The sequence below is a fragment of the Ochotona princeps genome, chromosome 22, assembly GCF_030435755.1.
Source record: "Ochotona princeps isolate mOchPri1 chromosome 22, mOchPri1.hap1, whole genome shotgun sequence".
NCBI classification, from domain to species: Eukaryota; Metazoa; Chordata; class Mammalia; order Lagomorpha; family Ochotonidae; genus Ochotona; species Ochotona princeps.
In genome coordinates, this window is record NC_080853.1 from 12,895,683 (window position 1) to 12,916,570 (window position 20,888).

Sequence of the window (20,888 nt, forward strand, 5' to 3'; positions counted from 1 at the left end):
TATTTGCATTGCTATAAAGTGGTGATTTGTCTAACTTATTACTTGTTTTTTTTTTTTTTTTAAATTTTTTTTTTTTAAAGATTTATTTTATTTTTATTACAAAGTCAGATATACTGAGAGGAGGAGAGACAGAGAGGAAGTGGAGCTGCCGGGACTAGAACCAGCAGCCATATGGGATCAAGGCGAGGACCTTAGCCACTAGGCCACGCCGCCAAGCCCTAACTTATTACTTGTTAATGCATCTTTTTAAAGTTGACAATGTTATAAGGAAGTGTTTTTCCTTTTCTACTGTTAATCATTATGAACTCCCAGGCTTTTTGTTCAGTGGCTTATGTCGTATCTATTACTATCTTTACTTTAATGCTTATATGAGATATTTTACAAAATTTACAGAAAACAAAGTTAAAAGCCAAAATTATTGTGGTGCAGAAAGTTTTGAAATCCATGTGTATTATTTTTTTTAATCTAATACATACTTTTCATGACTTTTTTGAAGTATCTTCATGCTTTGCTAGAGTTAGCTAGGGAAAAAAGTATTCAGGTTGTATTTTCTTGTACCTCTATCCCTTTATGAGGATATCCTTCCATTTGAGACAGTTTCAGTTGATACTATACTTTCTCACCCTCAGCCCTGCCTGCGATCAACGATTTCTCTAGCATACCTTGGTTCTGTTTCGAGGGGAATGATATTTAGAAACAAGATCTAGGAATTAGGAATATTCATCACTACCAGGATGACATTTCTTCTCAAACTCATGTCAGTGGACATGGCTAGAATACATGGATATGCACACAGAATCTAAATGTACACGCTTGCATACCTGTGCATTTATTTGTGCAAGTTTACACACATGCAGGTGTAAGTATACATACCCATATCTCTGTAACTGTGTCTGTGAGTGTGTATTTATGTATACATTCACACTTGGGCCTAACCACGAATTACTGTTGATTCCTGCGGTGTACTCTTAACACCACAGGGTTCATTCTGATTTCCCCCTCTCCATATTTGTACTACATTCTGCAGTAGTGAAAGCCTTATTACCCCCAGTATTCATATTCATTTACTCAGCCCTAGATTACAAAGAAAGTAATTTCGGTATCACTGAATGCTGACACTGCAAAAAAGAAATTTACTTTCATGTGTGTATTTAAAATTGTAGTTTGGTTATGCATACTTAGTGAGGCATGTAATCCGAAATGGTGGCAGTGGTGAGACAAAAGTTAACTTGTTTCAGTAACTATGTCCTGGGTGGATTGCAATGGAATTGCGTTTCTGAGACTGTTATGTATATTCATGGTGCGCCCTCCTTATCTGAAAAGCTGACGCACTCCGTGGACGTTTCTGAGCATCAACACAACACTCAAAATGTTTTAAACTGGGAGGAGGAGACAGCAGGTGGGGTCAGAGTAGTGACACAGCTAGTTAAACCACCACTTACAACACTGAGATCATGTATCAGAGAGGCTAGTTCACTTCCTGGCAAATTGGCTTTCAATCCAGCTTCCTGCCAATGTGCCTATAAGGCAGTAGGAGATGGCCCGCCCACCCGTGTGGCAGGCCAGGTTTCTAGCTTCAGCCTAACCCAGACCTGGCTGTTGTAGCCACTTAAGATAGTAAACCAGTAGATAGAAGCTATCTTCCCTCTCCCTTCCCCGCTGTCAGGCTGCCTTTCAAATAAACAGATAAATCTTTTAAAATATAGTTTCAGATTTGAAAACATTTGTACTTCAAATTAGGAACACTAAACTGGTACAATTTACGCAAATCCTGAAGTCTGAAAAATTCATAAATGGTCTTAAGCGTTTCCAGTGAGAATCAATCTGTAGTAAGGTACATATCAAATGAAAACAGTATCTGTGTAATTGAGTTCTGAACTTACATACGGTTAAGAGAAACACAGGTGTGAGGTTGATGGAGTTTTTAAAAAGCAAAAATACAATGTAACCTCATAATGTATTTATCCTATATATGCATGTAGTTGAATGCACTGTATAACACAAATACTTCTTATATTTGCTCACCAAGTGGTCTAAAGACAGTGGTCAGCCTGATTATAGCTGCGGTCATCCTTAGAGTATCCAGATTGTTGTCAGTACCATTTCCTTGTCCCTGCCTGCTGTTCATTTAGCCAGTCTGACTAGAAAGAGGAAGGTAGGGTGAACTCTTGCCACACCGTGAGGACCATAGCTCTGGTCCTACCTACGACCTTACTGCGCAGGGAGCCCAGAGTCTATTACTGCCACTGCCTGGCAGCCTGCCTCATGAGCTGCTTTGGGAAATGCCCGCTTTCCATTGGATCTAAGAAAGTGAGAGTAGAACCCAAGTTCTCCTGACCCTGAGAACCTGATGGTTTAAGATGTGAAATATTAGGGCACCAAAGTGAACTCCTCACTTGTTTCCAGTAAGGAAGTAACCCTGTTGTCCAGGTGACAAGCAGTGCTTGAGCCCAACCAAAGGAACTTTGCTCAAGGAACTCAAGGAACTCCTCCTCTAGGCCCATGCTTCTGCCTCTTTTCCCATCTGTTCTTTCCACTGGTTCCTCTTCTGTCCAGATGCTACCAGGCCTCCCAGTCCTGGAATCACTTTACTGTGGTTTTCAGCTATGAGGTTAGGGAAGGGTACAGGTAGGGCCGGGGTAGGGACCTCTATCCAGTGATTGTCACACTACATGGGCTCCTGGTAACAGGCTTAGCCCTGTTCTTTCTCTTGCTGCGTTCAAACCCATAGCAGCCTGTCCTCTGAGCCAGGGACCCCAGGACTTACTGTTCTGGACTCCAAGGTTACAGCAAGACTGTGGGTCACACTCTGTACTAATCCTGTGCCAGAAAGATCCAGGTCTCCAATGGTACTTGCAGGCCTCCTGTACGGGGCATGGCTGTTGACATTTGGGTGAGTTCTGATCTGAAGTCAGTCCCATGATTCGTAACTGTGAGAGCTGGCCGCTCCCCACAGAGCACTTAAACACTTGCCTGTTCTCGAGTTGTTACTGTTTGACATGATGACGTGATGTGTGACCTTCCTGCTTCCCAGGCTCAGGCCCGCTGTCACCGTATAGGGCAGAGCAAAGCCGTGAAGGTGTATCGCCTCATCACCCGGAACTCCTATGAGCGGGAAATGTTTGACAAGGCCAGCCTAAAGCTGGGTCTGGACAAGGCTGTGCTTCAGGACATCAACCGAAAGGGCGGCACCAACGGAGTGAGTGTGAAGACCTGGGGAGACTGTGACACTGCCTGGCCCTCTTTGCATTCTTCCTCCTCACAGCTCACTCGGGGCTCATTTCGCCTCGTTGACTCACCCACACAACAGAGGATAGTTCAGGCTGGGTTTGCTGCACTTTCTAGAATCTAGAGAAGGAAACTCTGAAGGAGCGGTTATGTGGTTAGATTGCCCAGAATGCAGTCGCCTTTCTATAAACAAGGAGAATCCAGCAGGTTGTAACACTCTAAACTATGTATTATTGTGTTTTGTTTTATCCTCCAGAGTTGGAGCTTCTCAGAGATTTCACTGGACCAATTTTATCTATGTGCTGCAAGGCCCCTAATCGTGCTCAGTGCATTAAAGATATTCAGTGCGCAATGGTCAGTGAATAAATGATTAAATTAACAGCTTGCAATATGAACTGTTAAATTCTTTTTTTCCCTCTAGTGAGGGTAAAGAATGCAGCTGAAACTCTTTAATTCTTTTTAAAATATAGGCAAACAGAACAGGCGATCTCCTTAATCTCTGGGTTTACAACATCAAAGATTGAGAATTAAAGTTTCCTAAACGAGTTGTCTTTAGTCCAGATGTCCTGGATCTTTAGCTATGCATGTGTTGCTCAGTGTAATACTTCAAGTTACCCATGCTGGGAGTCATGAAATTCCTTCTTGCGGTTGATATAAAGAGAACCAGATTCTTAATTTGAACCAGGAAAGGGTGTTTTGGACCTCATTTCCTGTTTTCAAAAAGCAGTCGAGAAGATCGCAGTTGGCACAGTATCCTTTTTGTAGTTTAGAAGTGACATCATTTCCAATATTGATATATTTATCTAATAATAAATAAGTCATTATTCTTCCACTTGTTTGGTACATCTGGAGGCTTTTAAATATACAGGCTCAAACTAAAATATAAAGAAAATGTCAAATATATCCGCTTCACTGGTACGGTTTTAATGGCTTGTGACACTTGATAATAACCAACATCTTCAAGAATGCTGGGGCCCTTAGAGCACATGCTGGGCCTTCTCCCAGGGCTTTCTGTGGAGGACTGGCTGCATCCCTTCCCCAGCATGCCTTTCTCTGGGTTTTCAACTTCCGTAAATTTTGGTTTCGCGGTCCATGCCGTTTGTTCTTCAGACATGTGCAATCAGTAGAGAAACTGTGTGCTGAATCATGGAGGCCCGATTTGAGGCTGTTTTTCTCCTGTGCATTTTCCACTTTGTGAGTAGCCTTTGGTGACCTGTCCAGGTACAGCAGCTCTCAAAAATGGAGGTGGAAGACTTGCTTCGGAAAGGTGCTTATGGAGCTTTGATGGACGAGGAGGACGAAGGCTCCAAGTTCTGTGAGGAGGACATAGACCAGATCCTGCAAAGAAGAACTCACACTATCACCATCCAGTCTGAGGGGAAAGGGTCCACTTTTGCCAAGGTACAAGACCACCTCTCTAGACACACCATTGAGAATGGAAGGAAAAATAAGATTATTCTTCAGTTCTCATCAGCAAGGTTTCCCAAAATGATCTAGCTGCACATGACTTGGGAAGTACAGGTCCTTGGATGAAGTCTGCTCAGTAAGGCAGAGGCCATAGGAAGTGCTTCCCCACAGCCCCAAAGCGAGCTTTGAAGGGGACCCGTAGCAGGCAGGATTAACTTCCTTCACAGTTTGTTGTATTCACCGTTCCCAAGGACTGCCCTGAAACCGCTGAGTTGTGGTGACATCTCCTGCATGTTGATTCACGTTGTGTTTCGTCAGTAGAAAAGATTTGCTCAACGGGGAGGATGGGGCAGTGTACACCTCACGTCTTTGTGTTCTGCCCAGCTAGTGCGTTTTCTATAGCAGAAATTTGGTAACTTTGAACTGAAAGAAAAATTGAATCTAGAAAAGTTTTGAGAAAAACTAGCCCTTTACAGAGAACTAGATACCTTATATAACCTTTGTCTTCTATGGTTTGTTTTCCTGCTTCCAAATTTTTTAAAGATGTATTTGCTTATTTGAAAGCCATACTTATGGAAAAAGAAAGAAAGAGAGAGATCTTCTATCCCTGGTTAATTCCTCAAATGGCCACAATGGCCAAAAAATCTGGATTCTATTGGGGTTATCTTCCACTGCTTTTCCCAGGCACTAACAGAGAGCTAGATCAGAAGTGGAGCAGCCAGGACTTGAACTGGCATCCATATAGTGTGCCATTATTTCAGGCAGCAACTCAATCCACTGCACCAAAATGCTAGCCAGCCCCCTCCTTCCAAGTCTCAAAACACAAGCCCACAGGCCAGCGCTGTTGCATAGTAGGTAAAGCCTCTGCTTGCAGGGAAGAAACTCTTGAGGGGTTTGGATTTGGACTGCACATGGTTAACACACTTGGGTTTCTGGTGTGTATGGAGTTACAGGGTTGTTTTATTAGTTTACACAGTGTTCAAATGCAGCTTACTGACTGCTTGTCTTTTTCACAGGCTAGCTTTGTGGCTTCAGGAAACAGAACAGACATTTCTTTAGATGATCCCAATTTTTGGCAGAAATGGGCTAAAATAGCTGAACTGGACACTGAAGCCAAGAATGAAAAGGTACCGCCTAAGAATATTTTATTCCACTGAACATTTCACTGGTATCTTAGATGCCTGGAAATTCCCACCTGGCTCATCTCACTATTAACATCTGAGTCTTGGTTCTTGAATGAAATGGTGTTTGTGATGCATGTTGGATACGGCTGGCACACAGACAATATTTAGTGCATGTTAGCTGTTGTCATTTTTAAGTGACCTAATGATACATAAGTGTTCTGGACACCAAGGAAATATAGTGAATGCTGTCAGGGCTCGAACAAGCCAGACAGGTCAAGTTGAGCCCTCCATCTTAAGCCAACATTCAGTCCTGGCAACCAACTATTTTACCTCTGTTTCAGCACTACCTGTGAAAGAAACCTCACCTGTCACTGATGATAGGAAGAGACAGAGCATGTCAGGAAAGCTTGTTGGCTTTACTCCATTGTTTCAGTGTCTCAAGTTTTCCTATTTCTGAACATTAAAAAAACAAAACAAAACAAAACAGTGGGCTTCGGGTGAAACTGGAGTGTGCCTTTGAGCAAGATGCCTGACCTCCCTGAGACAGGGGAGAGGAGCAGTGGCCAAGGCTGCGCCAGAGGCTGCAAGGTAGCATTTGTGAATGACACTCGGATCAGTGCCTCGCCCACTGCAAGCAGCCCTTTAAGCTGGGTCTGCTCTGGGAAAAACTCAGGAGACAAGTCAAAGCCCAGCACCTGTGGCACCTCCAAATGTTGGTAAATCCAGCCTCTTGCCCAAGTAGCAGTGTTGTTTTTCCTGTTTTAAAAAGATTCTGCAACACTCACCCACCCACCCCACCCCTCCGCTTAGTAACCTGTCTTGAGTGTTTTAAAGCATCACAGTCAAGAAGTCCTGTGTGCCAGGCAGTGGGTGAGAGGAGGGGCAGCGCGAGCTCTGGCTCTGCAGGCATTAAGCAGCAGCTGGAGCATTGCAAGGTGGGAAGCGAAGTAACTGCAGTAGGGATAGCATTAGAAATCAGTTGTCTGGGCTATGTGGGAATAGTCGGGAGTTTAGGGTGCCTTTTGGAGGAGGTGTAAGGAGAAGGAATAAGAACACTAGAAAAGAAGCGGTGAATGTGGCCAGGGGAGCCACTAGAATGAATAAGGTTACTGAGTGAAGGATTGTATTGTTAGCAAAAAGAAAAAGGTTGGTGGATAGTCCCAGCAGAAGGCAGATAAATGAAGCAGCGGGCATGCATGTTTGTCTTCAGAAAGTTGCTGAGCAGATGGAATTTTCTGACCCATGTGGCCCCAGAGCACAGACTGCTGCCTGCATGCTGGGCAGAACAGCTGGGACTTCCCAACCCAGTCTTTCTTGGCAAGAGCAAATTGCCATTTTGGGCATGGGGGGCTTTGCTTGCCCGTATTCCTGTTAGGATGACTTCAGGAACAGCAGATGGTGGTGGGAGGCGTTGGGGGTCAGGCAATATGCCAGCTTGAGCAAGTTCCAGAGAATCCCCCTGCTTGTCCTGTGGTCGCAGAGGCAGCACATAAGCCACAGAGACCTTTCCTGCTGAAGGGTGAGACAGAGGTGTGGTCCTTTCCTGTCTGTGTCCTGGAGAGTGGCAACAGGGTGTGTTTGTAACGCTGTGAAGAAAAGAGGGGCCTTCTCCCCAACAGTCCTCTCCATTTGTAGGAAAGTTTAGTGATCGACCGCCCTCGTGTGAGAAAGCAGACCAAACACTACAACTCGTTTGAGGAGGATGAGCTCATGGAGTTCTCAGAGCTGGACAGTGACTCAGATGAAAGGCCCACGAGATCCAGGCGCCTCAATGACAAAGCCAGGCGCTACCTCCGAGCCGAGTGCTTCCGGGTGGAGAAGAACCTGCTCATCTTTGGGTGGGTATTAACTCTGCTTGGTTCTGTGTTTCTCTCTGCCGCTTTGTTTTTCAGTCCCTGAGGTTTGCCCAGTGTGCCTCTCCAATCCCCTCTAGAATTCCTGGCTGACGAGGATTTCTGGCACTAGAGAGAACTAAGCGCTCTGCCCAGAACCCCCCTCAGCCACAGCATAGACATGCCCTGGTTTCCTCATGCTTGGTTACAGCAAATATCCGGGATGAATTTGTTTCCTGGGACTGATTTCCTGCTTTTTCTCCCCTGTGGATATGTAAGGAGCCAGCACAACAGATGTTTCAGTCAAGGCATGATGCTTACACGGCTCTGGCTCTGGTAAATACACAAGTTTCAACATTTGTTGAGCTCACCATCGCTTTTTTGAATCCTGCAACTGGATTCTGTTTTACTTCTAAATGGGTTCCTTGCTTCCAGTGGTTTAATCCCTGACTTTTGGCGTTCTAGAGACCACATGAAGGTCTTGCAGTCCAGGGTCCACTTTAGTGACATTTGTTGTTACTACAGTCACGTGGTCCTCAGAAGCCTTTCAGGGCCAAGTCTTGGGGTTGATCAATAGACCCAACAGAAGACAAGCTTCCCTGGCTCTGGTTGGGCCTACTGCTTGGAGAGTGCATGCATGGCCCTTCTGCCTCCCAACACCCTCTGTATTTCCACTGTCAGTTGGGGTCGTTGGAAGGACATCCTGACTCACGGACGATTCAAGTGGCATCTGAACGAGAAGGACATGGAGATGATTTGCCGTGCCCTGCTGGTGTACTGTGTCAAGCATTATAAGGGGGATGAGAAGATCAAGAGTTTCATTTGGGAACTGATCACACCCACCAAAGATGGGCAGGCCCAGACCCTCCAGAACCATTCAGGTGAGAGGCGGAAGGGCCGTAAGTGGGACGCACAGCTCTCAGGTACTTTTGTTCCCTCTTCCTGCGTGAGTCCATGTGCTGTGCTTTTGGGGGATTCTTTTCTCAGTGATTAGGGGACTTCAGGAGTTTTCTGGAAAAATGGAATTAAAAAATAAGTTTATTTATGTGCAAATAATTTTTGAGATGCATGCATAAGTTTTTCATAATAGGCATTTTTCATGAACTTTTTTGAAAGCTAGTCATATATTCCAGAGCATTAGCTATGGAAAAGGGTGATGTTTTCCATTCTCTCGTACAGTCATCCAGGGTTATTTGTCATATCTTAAGTGCAGGTAGACCTTTCTGAAGTTTCCCACACACCAGGCTTGTCCACTGCCTTGAGTCGCATAGGAAATCTTCTTATGGGGAACTTAGGCCTTGTGCTCTGTGACTTGCCTTTTGCATTCACACTGTACTGCTTCTGTCTGTGCCGCTTCTAGTGCTGTTGTTATTCCCAGGATCTGTTCAGAGTTCCCCTTCAGGTTTCAGGTCAAGTATTCTTTTTTTTTTTTTTTTTCTCCAGCTAGATTATAAGCCAGGCTTCATTATGCCTTTCATGGATACTGACTGACTCTACAGTCCTGGGGTGGATGTGGTCTGACTGATCTTTACAACCCAGCCTAACCGTGTTCTAACACTGATGTTCAAGCTCCTTGGGCTCATCCACATGTCTTACACTGCTTTCTGTTTTAGGGTTGTCTGCCCCTGTCCCTAGAGGGAGGAAGGGGAAGAAGACAAAGAACCAGCTGCTGCTCCCAGAGCTGAAGAATGCAGACTGGCTGGCCACGTGCAACCCCGAGGTGGTCCTGCATGATGACGGCTACAAGAAACACCTCAAACAACACTGCAACAAGTGAGTGTGCCCATGCCAACCCGAGGGCCACCCCACTCAGGCTCTACAGACTCCTGGAAGCCCCACAAGGAGGCAGCTTCATGCTCCTGTTCTGCGTACCATGCAAAGTCTTAGAAACCAGGCTGTGCAATGTGATCACAGCTGAGGCAGAATTCACTCAAGCTAGAGATCCCATGTCTCCATTATCACTGTCTCTCTCCCACAGACCCTGTCCTTTCTACCTCTGCCTTCTGTACCTCTGAGGACTTCCAATTCAGGTCACATTAGCAAGGGCAGAACACTGGCCTCAGCAGCCTCTACTTTCAGCTCCCTACACCACGTTACTTTTTCTTCCAATTTGCTGTTCCCACTCATGGCCTTCAATTTGGTTTTGCTTTTTATTTTTGTTTTTATTTTACTTTGGGATGTGTGTGTGTGTGTGTGTGTGTGAAGCATCCTCTCTGTGTGTCTACCCTTCCTTCACCCTGTTTTGCACACATGAGCCTGCTGGGGTCCTCTTTTGTGGGCTCACTCTCTTCACAGGTGATCTCCTTTCACAACCAGATCATTATAAACTTCTCAAGAACAGAGCTGGGTTGTGTACTTTGCTGTATACCTCAGAGCACCCAGCATGGTGCAGGGCACATAACGGTTACCCATGCAATACTGACTTAACTGCTTTGTCTTCAGTGTTAATTGCGCTCCAGTTAACATTGAGTATGACCCTGCAGAATCAAGTGATTGAATACCCTGACAGAGAGGACAGATTTTCATGAAAAGCCGATACTTGCCTTTTAAGTGAGACAGTTGGAAAGCTCCAACATTCCATGTTACTCATTCTTCAACAACTTGTAATCCAACAGCCACGCCTCTTGAACGTCAGTTCTGCCTGAGGTCACTGTGGCCCCGTGAAAAGCTCAGAAAGAGCACTGTCTGTCCATGGTTTACAGAATGATCTCACGGGTGATGGGGATGTGTGGCCATGTTGTGCAAAATGCTGGTGATCGCAATGTCTACCATGGCTACATAATGTTTTGTGTTTCTGGTGCTGTCTCAGGATCTTCAATAGTTTTATGGAAGAACTAGAATGAAATAGGAAGTTTATTTCAGCCTAAAGTGTTTAATAAAATTACACACACACAAAGGATCTTTAAAAAAAAAAAAAACAGGGAAAATGCATGTTTTTTTAAAAAAGTATGCAAGGATTTCAAAATATTTTTACACTAAAATAAACATCTCTTCATTTGCCAACCCACAAAGTACACTCATTGATAGCCTCAGCTCACTAAACTTGAGTGCCCAAATTTCTCTGTGCTATCTTGGGAATGTGGTTCAATCCGACGTGGGTTCTAATGTGTTTGTATCAATGTGTGCCCCCTCTCTAGGGTACTCTTGCGAGTACGGATGCTCTACTACCTAAAAGCCGAAATACTGGGGGAAGCAGCTGATAAAGCGTTTGAAGGAACTCCTGCCAGGTAACGCAGATCAGGCTCAGCTGGTGGTGATGAAGGACTGGCTCAGTGTGCTGCTTCGTGGAGCCGGACAAGCTTCACTGTCCCTTAGGCTCAGTTCCCTCCAGCACCCCTGTGCCACGCCCAGCTGGAACCAGTTTCCAAGTGTTAAGAGTAGGGATGATGATGGTTCTTAGGAACGCAGCTTTGGTGAGTTTTTCATTTCAACCTTACCCTCCCTGCCAGGAGATGCACCTGTTGTAACATTGTTCTCCAAAAAGGCTGTCTTTATGTCTTCATGCCCCTGTCTGTACAAGTGCAGACTGTCTCGTTCTCCAGACAATGCTTGAGATGTGTGTGTTGAATCAAGACAATTTAGGCATTGGGAATTTAGCATTCAGCCATGAATGAATTCACCAGCCTGGGCCGGTGGGTGGGGGAAGTTCTACCTTCACATGACCCAACCCAAGGAACACACCAGAGCTGCCTTGTATGTGTAGATTCCAGGGCCCTACCCTGGACCAGCTGAGAATGAGTTCTCCAAACAGTTGTTTAAGACTCACCGTCTGTGCAGTGTGTAGTTCAGGAATTGAGTGTGTGTGCTCAGGGCTCCCAAGTTGAAAAACATTAGCCCACAGCTTTCTGAGTTGTTTCGTTGTTCCTTTAGCATCTCAATATACGGTTGGGAATGTGGCACAGTACCCAGCTTGGGTCATTGGTGTTTTATGTTGTTTTGTGTCTGTGCTGAAGGTTCCCTGAGTCCACGCCCTTCTTTTCACAGGGAACTGGATGTGCTGCTGCCCGACATTGACTACATGGAGATCCCCGTGGACTGGTGGGACGCAGAGGCTGATAAATCTCTTCTCATTGGCGTATTCAAGCATGGTGCGTCTTTCAGTGAATGTTTTCCCTTTGGAAGTTTCCCAGGAAACATGAGCTGAGGCGCTGGGAGGCAGCTGTGTGTATTCCTGCAAAATTCCAGAGTCCTCAGAAAGTGGAGCCTCACCTCCACCTCACATCCTGACCGGATGGATAAGTGAACATGGTGATACTGTGAACATGTTTTTGAGGAGTTGCTAAAGGGCAGCTCAGGCTATCAGAGACTCACCCAATGTGTATCTTCTTCACTTATCTGTGTCTGGGTCTGTCCGTCTCGTTCATTCTTGAAATCCCAATGTCTGGCCTACTGCCTGGCCTATAGTAGGCACCCAGTTTTTCCTGAGTGAAAGAATAAATGAACAACAAAACAAAGTTCTTTACTTGAGCATTTCACATACATGTAGAATTCTGAGACCATTGTAGATCTGCCATGCTGCTGAGACTTCAAATGTACACCCATTCCATAACACCACAGCACCAAGCAGGGAGTTGCTCCAGTCTCTCCTCTCTGTAAATCTTTCTTTCCAATAAAAATAAATAAATCTAAAAAGTTTTGCAAGGACCAATATGGAGGGCTTTGAGGATCATGAGATAGTTCTCCCCAAGCTCACTTAGTAGATAGATCATTTCTGAGCCAAATCCTGTGTCATTATGAGATTGCATCAGATTCAGTAAAATAAAAAAAGAAAAATGTGCCAGATACTCACACACACAGTCAATCAAACTTAAAAGAAAAAAAGAAAGGTTGTTTTGCTTCTCTTTTAAGGTCTCTATTGTCCTTGAGGGCATAAAGAACAGTTCTAAAGCCCCCGGGCAGTACGGGCTGGGCTTTGGCTGTAACTCTGTGAGGACAGAGGCACAGGGTCACCTCAGTCTATAGGCAACCATAGTAACCCTCAGCCCTTGCAGCCACCGCTTTTTCAACCTCTCTCTCTCTCTTTTTTTTTTTCCTTAAAAGATTTGTTTATTTATTTGAAAGGCAAAGTAAGAGATGGGGAGAGACAGAGACATTGCAGCCACTAATTCACTCCCCAAATCACCGCAGTGTCCAGAGCTGGGCCAGTCCAATGTCAGGAGCCGGGAAACTTTCTTCAGATCTTCCACGTGGATACAGGAGCCCAAAATGTTGGGCCAACTTCTGCTGCTTTCCCAGGCACATTAATGGGATCTGGATGGAGAGTGGAGCAGCTGCAATTTGAACTAACCTCCAGATAAGATAGCAACATCTCAGGTTGAAGATCAACCTACTATGCCACAGCACCAACCACTTAAATTTCCTTTCTGCTATCACATGGTGATATAGGACTATAGGAGAATATTCTGTTCTGAACATTACAAGGGGTCCAGAGTCGAGGCTGGGAAGAAGTGAAAACCAGCTTGTTTAATTTCATTTGGTGTCCAACAACAGAAAACTAGTAAGAATTACATTCTGTTGTTGTTTTTTTCTAGACACAGTATTTGCATTCACTTTCAGGTTGACCCAATGCTGTTCAGGAGTCTGCCCTGCAGGATTTGATTAATCTTAAAGAAAGGTTTCCTTTGCTTTGTTTTAGTTTGATTTTTACTTAACAAGGGAAACAAGTGACAACAATCTGAGGCCCAAGGTAGGTTTCGGAGTTCTGACGTGGCTTCTGTTTCTCGTTACTCCTGGTCAGGTTATGAGAGGTACAATGCCATGCGAGCAGACCCAGCGCTCTGCTTTCTGGAGAAAGTCGGGATGCCAGATGAGAAGTCGCTTTCTGCAGAGCAGGGTGTCACAGATGGCCCCACCGACATCCCCGACAGGTGAGGTGCCACACAGGGTGACCCCATGTGATGTCATGTCACCTTCCTGTCTCTTCCTCAGTGTGTGGTTTCTCCCTTACACCTGTCGCATGCCACAGCCTTCCCTAATCGTTACTCTGGTTACACCCTCCTGGCTTCAGGCCTCTCCTTGCCTTCTTAGCCCTTCAAACCAAATGCCAGTTCCTGGGGTCCCCAGGTGGCCCACCATCCTACCCAGCTTTTTCACCAGGCTTGTCTCCTGTCTGGTCAAGGTTTCTTGAGTTCTGACCTCTCACGCCTGGCAGAAAGCTAGGCAGTGACACAGCAAGTACAGATGAAATTCCAGTTTTATTTCAGGATTGCCTGATCTATAGTCAGCTGGATTTAGGAGCTGCTGCTTGATGGACATTGGCATTTCCAGCTAAGCTTGGGTGTATGCAGAAACTTACGGAAGGATCATCCATTTGGGCTGAGTTTTATTTACTGCCAGCATAGTCCCACAAGAAAAATAGATGAACTATAGTTCTCCACAATACATACATTTTTGGAAAATATGAAATCTATCTCAGCTTTTTTGCTTAGTTCCCTTCCCTACCCTCCCTGAAATAGCAAATACTGTTTTTGTCTTGCCTGGAACTGTTACCAGGCTTGGATATGATTATGGCAGTGCCAGGAGCCCCAGCCCATCTGCTAAGGCTGAGAAAGGCATAAGGTGTATTTTCCACTGTCCTTGAGCCCTGGTAAACACTTTAACTGCCGTAATACTCTGTGCCCCAGAGGTGTTTCCTGTGGACAGGTAAAATAGATGCATCCTGAGAGATGTTAACAAAAACCCCAGATGACTGGTGATCCTGACCTGACATTCACTGTTTCAAGCAAACTGCCTGGAGGAGGTGCCTGACTATGGCAGACAAAGCTGCTGTTTTTGTGAGTCGACAGCTCTCTCTGTGGCTAAGCAGTGAGGATAAGAAGCCAGAACAGGAATATTTCAGATTCTTGTTTTAATAGGAGTCATGAAGAACAGGCATCGGCAATAGATAAGGTCGCAAGAGAGACCATGAATATTAGGCAGCTAAGCTAGCAGCAGGCATCCAGGGATATAGAGACCAGAATGCCCTTCTCAGCAGTGCCGGCCGAGATCCCTTACAGAGAGGTCACTGCTACCAGATGTAAGTGCTTATGGGGAGAACCCCTGAGGTCTGGGGTCTGGGGTCTGGGGTCTGGGGTTGGTGCAGCAGTTCTCAATTCATGCAGCCTTCACTGCAGCCTGTTCCTTCACATACTCAGGCAACCCTGAATGGTCAGTTACTACGCTTGTGCTTGCAAGTGTTGTTCAGTAGCTGGCCTCTGAATCTGGCCCGAGGATATCATGAAGGTGGAGCCCAAGCTGTGTCAAGGAGTGGGGTCCTTCTTGCCTGTACAAGAAATGGCACTTTTTGGCAATAGTATCTCCCATTCTCAGTGTCTTCCTGAAACAGGACGAAGGAAGGGGAAAAAGAATTTGAGTGACTCTTAAGCAGTATGTGATGCTTTAATTTTTTTTTCTAAATTTTTATTTAGAGGCAACCTGGAGAAAGAAGAAAATACTGAGGACAAGTTAGATGGCCTCCAGAAACAAACGGTGAGTGACCGGTGCAGTTACACCATGTTGCATGTCCAGAGAGAGCTTGCCATCTTGGTGGCTGTCTCAGGAACACGTTTGCATTGCTGCACTTGCATTCCACAATTCCCCAGCGTTTTCTTATGAAAAATTCAAACATACACACTGTGTTGTATTCCTGTATGTTCTGTTAGTTTCACATACAAGTCTGTGACCCATTTTTAACATAAGTGTAGAAAAATAGATCATGATTCTTTTATTTATTTATTTAAATCTGTTGATATCCAAGTCCTTGTACACGCCGAGCAGCAGACATTTGTCAAAAAGTGAGTTGGGAATGTCTGACTGCTTATGGGTTCTCTGTCCCTGTTTGTTCCTCTGTCGAGAGCGCAGTCGGTTGCGGATACCTGACTGCTTGTGGGTTCTGCACAGCCTGCAAAGCAGAATTGACAACCCCTGCTTTGGTTCTGACTCAACATTGTTTTTTATTTTTTCTTGTTCTTGTTCCATGTAAATGTTAAAATGCTATCCTGTTTATATCTACTAAACTCCTGCTTGGATTTTAATAAGAATTTAATCTTTAAATCACTTTAGGGAGAATTGATATTCTCACTGTATTGAGTCGTTACCATATTAACTTACTGTGTATATCTATCTGTTCCTGCCTTATTCCAACAACATCTTTTCCGTGTGTAAGTGCTGCGTGTGTTAGAGTCATACCTTAATGTTTCACATGATTTGGAGTAATTGTAAATGAAGTATTTTAGCTCTGTTTTTCACATGTTCATTGCTAGTATACAGAAATACAGTTTTAAAAATTATCTTATATCCTACAAACTTATCAGATTCACTTAAGGGTCTTGGGTTAACAGTCATGTCACATGCAGAGGCACATCTCTTCCCTGCTGATTTGTATACCTCTGATGTCCACTTCTTGCTTTATGGCAGCAATTCAGACTTCTAGTTCTGAGTTGAAGCGAGGTGAGAACAGACTTCCTTGCCTCAATCCTTCTATTATCAGGAAGACATTAAGTCTTTCAAAATTAGCTATAATGTTGGCCATAGGCTTTTGTAAATCCTCCTTATCAAAGATAAAATGTGTTCTGTTATTTTGCTAGATTTCTGAAGGCTTTTGTCATGAATGAATGTTGAATTTTTTTGTCACACATTTTTGCGCAATTGGTATAACCATGTGACTTCTTTTTTTTTTTTTTTCTTACTTCTTTTTTTTTTTTTTTTTTTTTTAATTTTATTTTAAATTCATTAATTACATTGTATTATGTGACACAGTTTCATAGGTACTGGGATTCTCCCCACCCCTCCCCAAACCCTCCCACCCATGTGACTTCTTATTTAGACGTAATATAATACCTTATGTTGACTCAAATATTAAACCAGGGAATGGCTTACATGCCCCTTGGTCATGATGTATAATTAGTTTTATAGATTATCAAATTCTCTTTGCTAGTGTTTTCTGTTTCTGTATTCATAAGGAATTCTGGTCTGTATTTATCTCCCCTTTTTTTGATATCTTTGATTTTCATAAATCAATAAGATTTCCATTTGGTTCTTTGAGTCTTTCTCTTTGCTGGAATTTACTGTCTTCCTTTATGGTAGGCAGGTTTGGATTGATGTTGGTTACTGCTTTCAATTTCTGTATCAGGTTGTTCATCTTTTCAGCATTGCCATGTATTGATTTTCTTTCTTCATTCAGTTTGCAGTCTTCCTGGTTCTTGATATACATGACTTTTGATTAAGACATATTGAGGTGTTAGGTTGTGAGACACTGGGTCTCATTAGGCATTCTGTTCTGCCTTTCTGAACTCCTCTGTGCCAGTATAGCAGAGGGAGCAGAGGGAACTCCCAGTTTGCTCCTGTTAATGCCTGAAGATGTGTTTTTCATTACTCCTGGGCAGATAGAAAGTTCCATTGTGTGTGGCAGGGCTGTGGCAGGGCTCCGTGTCCCCTGTCTAAGATGGAAGTCCTGGCGCCCTGACTGCCTCTCCAGTCCCTGGTTTAAATGGCTATTTCTGCTCTTCAGTCTGCCCAGAGCTTGTTTTTAATGGAATTTGCTCCTCACCTGCATGCCATGAATGTCAGATATCATTGTCCTTAAGATACCATTGTCCTCATTTTGTCTACTGAGGAGTTTAGCTCACTGGACATTAAATTCTCAGAGCCAGTAGATAACCAAGTTCAAACTAGAAATTATTTGCCGTTTTTTCTAGTCAGGTGCTCTTTTCATAGTCAAGAAAACAGGAAATATTTCAGGGGAAGAAATATGTTCTTTGTCCCCCCTTTCCACAGCCCCTGTGGAAAGGCAGCCAGTGTCCTGCTACATTCTTGGCTCTGGAAGCTGTTCACTTAATGTTCCACATACTTAACCTGACAGTCACCGTAGCGCCAAAGGAATGACGGTGGAATTGGGACCAATAGCATCAGTTTCCTTATAGTAGGATTACTGGGACTAATTTTGGTTTTATTCACAAAATTCAAATATTTTGTATTTTTCTCCTTCAATCTTTAAAGCCTTGTCTATAGAATGTAATCAAAAGCAGATAGAATGGGGAGGGGCGTTTCCCAGATTTTGAGGTGGACAGATTAAAACCAGATTCATCTTGACTTCTAGTGTCCATGCTAAAGCAACATGTGCTAGTGGGGTGGCCACCATCTGAGCCAAGCCCACTGCCTCACCCCTACTTCCCTCCTGTTCCTCCTGTGCAGAAGTCACTGGCTGGGTGCTTCCTTCTCGTAGCTGTGTTCTCAGTAGGCAAAGTTCAAGAAGCATGTGTTGAGGGCCTGTTGATGGGTTCCCCTGGATTAAACAGACCTGGACGTGGAAAGGAAACCGTCTAACAGAAAGCAGATTCATAGGGTTGATAGATCATAAGCACACACTGGAGGGGAGTCTCGGGGGGCTATTCCCTATGTGCAGAAAGCACCAGCAGTGTTATTCCAGGCAGGTTAGGGACTTTCAAAGAGGCATATGACACCTTGCAAGGGAGTCCATTGCCTTGTTGAAATGGATGCTTCCTGATTCTGAACCAGAAATCTGCCTCCTAGCTGGGTGCAAGGAGAGGGAAATAAAGGAGAGGGAGAGAGGAAAGAGAAGGATCTTCCACTTACTGGGTGATGTTCTAAGTTCCTGCAATAGCCAGGACTGGGTCGGGCCTAAACCAGGAGCTGGGAACTCAGTCCAGGACTCCCGTAGGGTTGGCGGGGACCTGTTACTTCTCAGGGTGTGCAGTTACAGGAAGCTGGACCTGAACTGTGTCTCCGTTTCTCTCTCCCTTCCCTTCTAACACTACATGTTTCCCTCCCCCGCCCCCCGTCGCCACTTTCAAATAAATAATTTTAAGCCAGAGGACGCAAAAGCATTGTCTCCTTTGCTCACATCTTTTTCTAAATCCTGCCACCTTTCCTTTATAAAACTCCTGAATTTTGTGTGTATCTACTTCCTAAATGGAGATTTTGTAAGAGTGGGATGCTTGATTTTCCTGCAAAATGAAAGCCATAGTGTAGTGTCTTTTTACTCGGTTCTGCTTTTGTACATCATGTTACCTCTACATAGACAGCACTTGTGTTTTCCTCTCGGCAAACTCGTGGGTATCTCAGTATTTAGCCCTGAAGTCACCCCATGGATGTCTTCTACCCAGTTTGGCTCTGGCAGAGTTAATAATTCTTGCTTGTTTTCCTGCTGTGTTTGAGACCGCTGGGCACACTGTGTGGCCACTGTTTCTCACAACCACCAGACTAGGCCCTAGAAAGATGAGGATACCATCTATTGTGGCCTAGTATAATTCTTAACCCTCAAGGGGTGCTCTCTGGCTAAATATAAGAAGATGAGTCTTCTGTGGCATTGATTCTGTGGTTTTATAAAAACGTGGAAGAAATTCCCTGTGTCTACAGGTCCAAACAAGGTCCATCCTGCCCCTGCCACAACCCCATTCACTGCTAAACCACTTAGGGAAAGCACCAGGCCTGAAGGACAGTCACAAGCAAGCTAACTAGACCTGATTTCAGATAAGGCAGCGAGTCCTGCTGCCCCAGCCGTGGGCAGAGTCCGAGGCAGCGAGTCCTGCTGCCCCAGCCGTGGGCACAGAGTCCAAGGCAGCGAATCCTGCTGCCCCAGCCGTGGGCTCAGAGTCCGAGGCAGCGAATCCTGCTGCCCCAGCCGTGGGCACAGAGTCCGAGGCAGCGAATCCTGCTGCCCCAGCCGTGGGCAGAGTCCGAGGCAGCGAGTCCTGCTGCCCCAGCCGTGGACACAGAGTCCGGTGGCTTTTAGTGACTGTGTTTTTGAGTTAGTGCAGTGTTTCCTCATCTACCATGGAAGACTGCACGGCAAGAGGGCTCTGGGTCTGGGTTCCATCTTCATCACTTAACAGACTTAGAGTAATCTTGGTCAACATTTTCAGTCTCCCTCTTCTGCAGTTCCTCCTATCTAAAATGGCTTGTGAGGGTAACTAGATGAAAAAATGCATATATAGTACTCAACGTCATGTCTGGTAGCTTACCTGTTCAAAAGACTTTGTTGTTCCTGCTGCCTTGGCACACATTTGAGCCTGAGGATAGAAGTATACCGGGTAGAGGTCTAATAGCTGGAGCTGTCAGCATTTCCTGAGCTCCAGCTAATTCTGATTGGCACCTGCTTTGGTTATGTCCTTTACGTACAGCTGCTCATTTGTGTCCCACAATTACCCATTTCATGAATGAAGGAATGAGCTGGAGAGAGATGGAAACAAGTTGTCCGAGGCCAGACAGCAGTCATCTCTCGGACTCCAAACGTTGTGTGTCCCAAGGTGGAGGCACTGGATAATGCAAATGAGTTACGTGTCTTGTCCACCTTGTGTTGCCAGCAGTGTCTGGGGCCTCACTGGACATGGTTGATTCATGAACCTCTTCTTAGGTAAACATTTCTCTAGATTGATTCGTCCTAAACACTCAACTGTGACAGTTGAGATGCATGAACTTCTTGGGTCAAGGACCTTTCAAGTCCTGTGACCCAGAGCCATCACATATTCACATTACTTGGACAGTTGACGAAAACTCCACCATCTGAGGAACAAGATCTTCCGTATGCTGTCATTTCCAGACAGCAGAGTGCTTCTAAGAGAGGGCAGAATACAGCAGAAGGCAGTCCTTAACCCCAAACATTTTCCCTACTTCAGTTTCAACTGTCGCTTTTTGTATGGACTAACTAAACACCAGCAGAGAGCAGTAGGTGAATGGAGAGGGAAGCTCCCCCCTGTTGTGCTTGCCTCACCCTGCCTGGGGACATGCACCTGTGGATTTGGGCTGTGATGATGCGCATGTCAGCAGTCAGTACATTGTACCATTGCTTATACCTAGTGTCATGACACACGTGAGGAGCAGCAGGCTGGAGTCAAGACTACAGCTGCAGGACTCTATCATTGTAAAATACACTGGACAATAGGGAGAGGGGAAAGGGGGAAACCCTGTTCCTATAGAAGAAAAAAAGTGATAGCTCCAGGGCCCATCACCCACGTCTAATGACCTGTGTTCACTTGAAATGTCTCTGCTCATAAATTTGGGCATTCAGATGATCTTCAGGTACTGCAGGGATTTTTCAGAAAATCGGGGAAATAATTTAAGGCATAGATTGGGTTTTGTTTGTCTGTTAGCTACCTATAGTTACCTGAATAGTGGGACAAGGTACAGTGGATATTTAGATGTCACTTGAGAATAACGTGCAGTAGATCAGCCTGGGGCTTCCACTCTTTGTGGACATGTGGGGGCAGGGAAGTGCTTGTGGCCAAACAGAGAGAGGTTGATTACTGAGTGCTCCCCAGAACTGATTCTTGGTTTGTTTTGTTTGTTTTTTGTTTCTCTT

The 20,888-nt window shown here is 44.9% G+C and overlaps 1 protein-coding gene across 3 annotated transcripts in view; it reads left to right on the plus strand.

Annotated features, from left to right (window-relative positions):
* CHD6 (chromodomain helicase DNA binding protein 6) overlaps positions 1 to 20,888 on the plus strand; it is a 156,217-nt gene that overhangs the window by 110,319 nt on the left and 25,010 nt on the right. For all 3 annotated transcript variants that reach the window (XM_058679753.1, XM_058679755.1, XM_058679752.1), the window contains exons 18-27: positions 3,035 to 3,199; positions 4,450 to 4,629; positions 5,652 to 5,762; positions 7,395 to 7,597; positions 8,273 to 8,472; positions 9,205 to 9,364; positions 10,729 to 10,818; positions 11,576 to 11,679; positions 13,329 to 13,458; positions 14,998 to 15,058. In XM_058679753.1, coding sequence (XP_058535736.1) covers positions 3,035 to 3,199; positions 4,450 to 4,629; positions 5,652 to 5,762; positions 7,395 to 7,597; positions 8,273 to 8,472; positions 9,205 to 9,364; positions 10,729 to 10,818; positions 11,576 to 11,679; positions 13,329 to 13,458; positions 14,998 to 15,058 — 1,404 coding nt within the window. The remainder of the gene's footprint in view (positions 1 to 3,034; positions 3,200 to 4,449; positions 4,630 to 5,651; positions 5,763 to 7,394; positions 7,598 to 8,272; positions 8,473 to 9,204; positions 9,365 to 10,728; positions 10,819 to 11,575; positions 11,680 to 13,328; positions 13,459 to 14,997; positions 15,059 to 20,888) is intronic.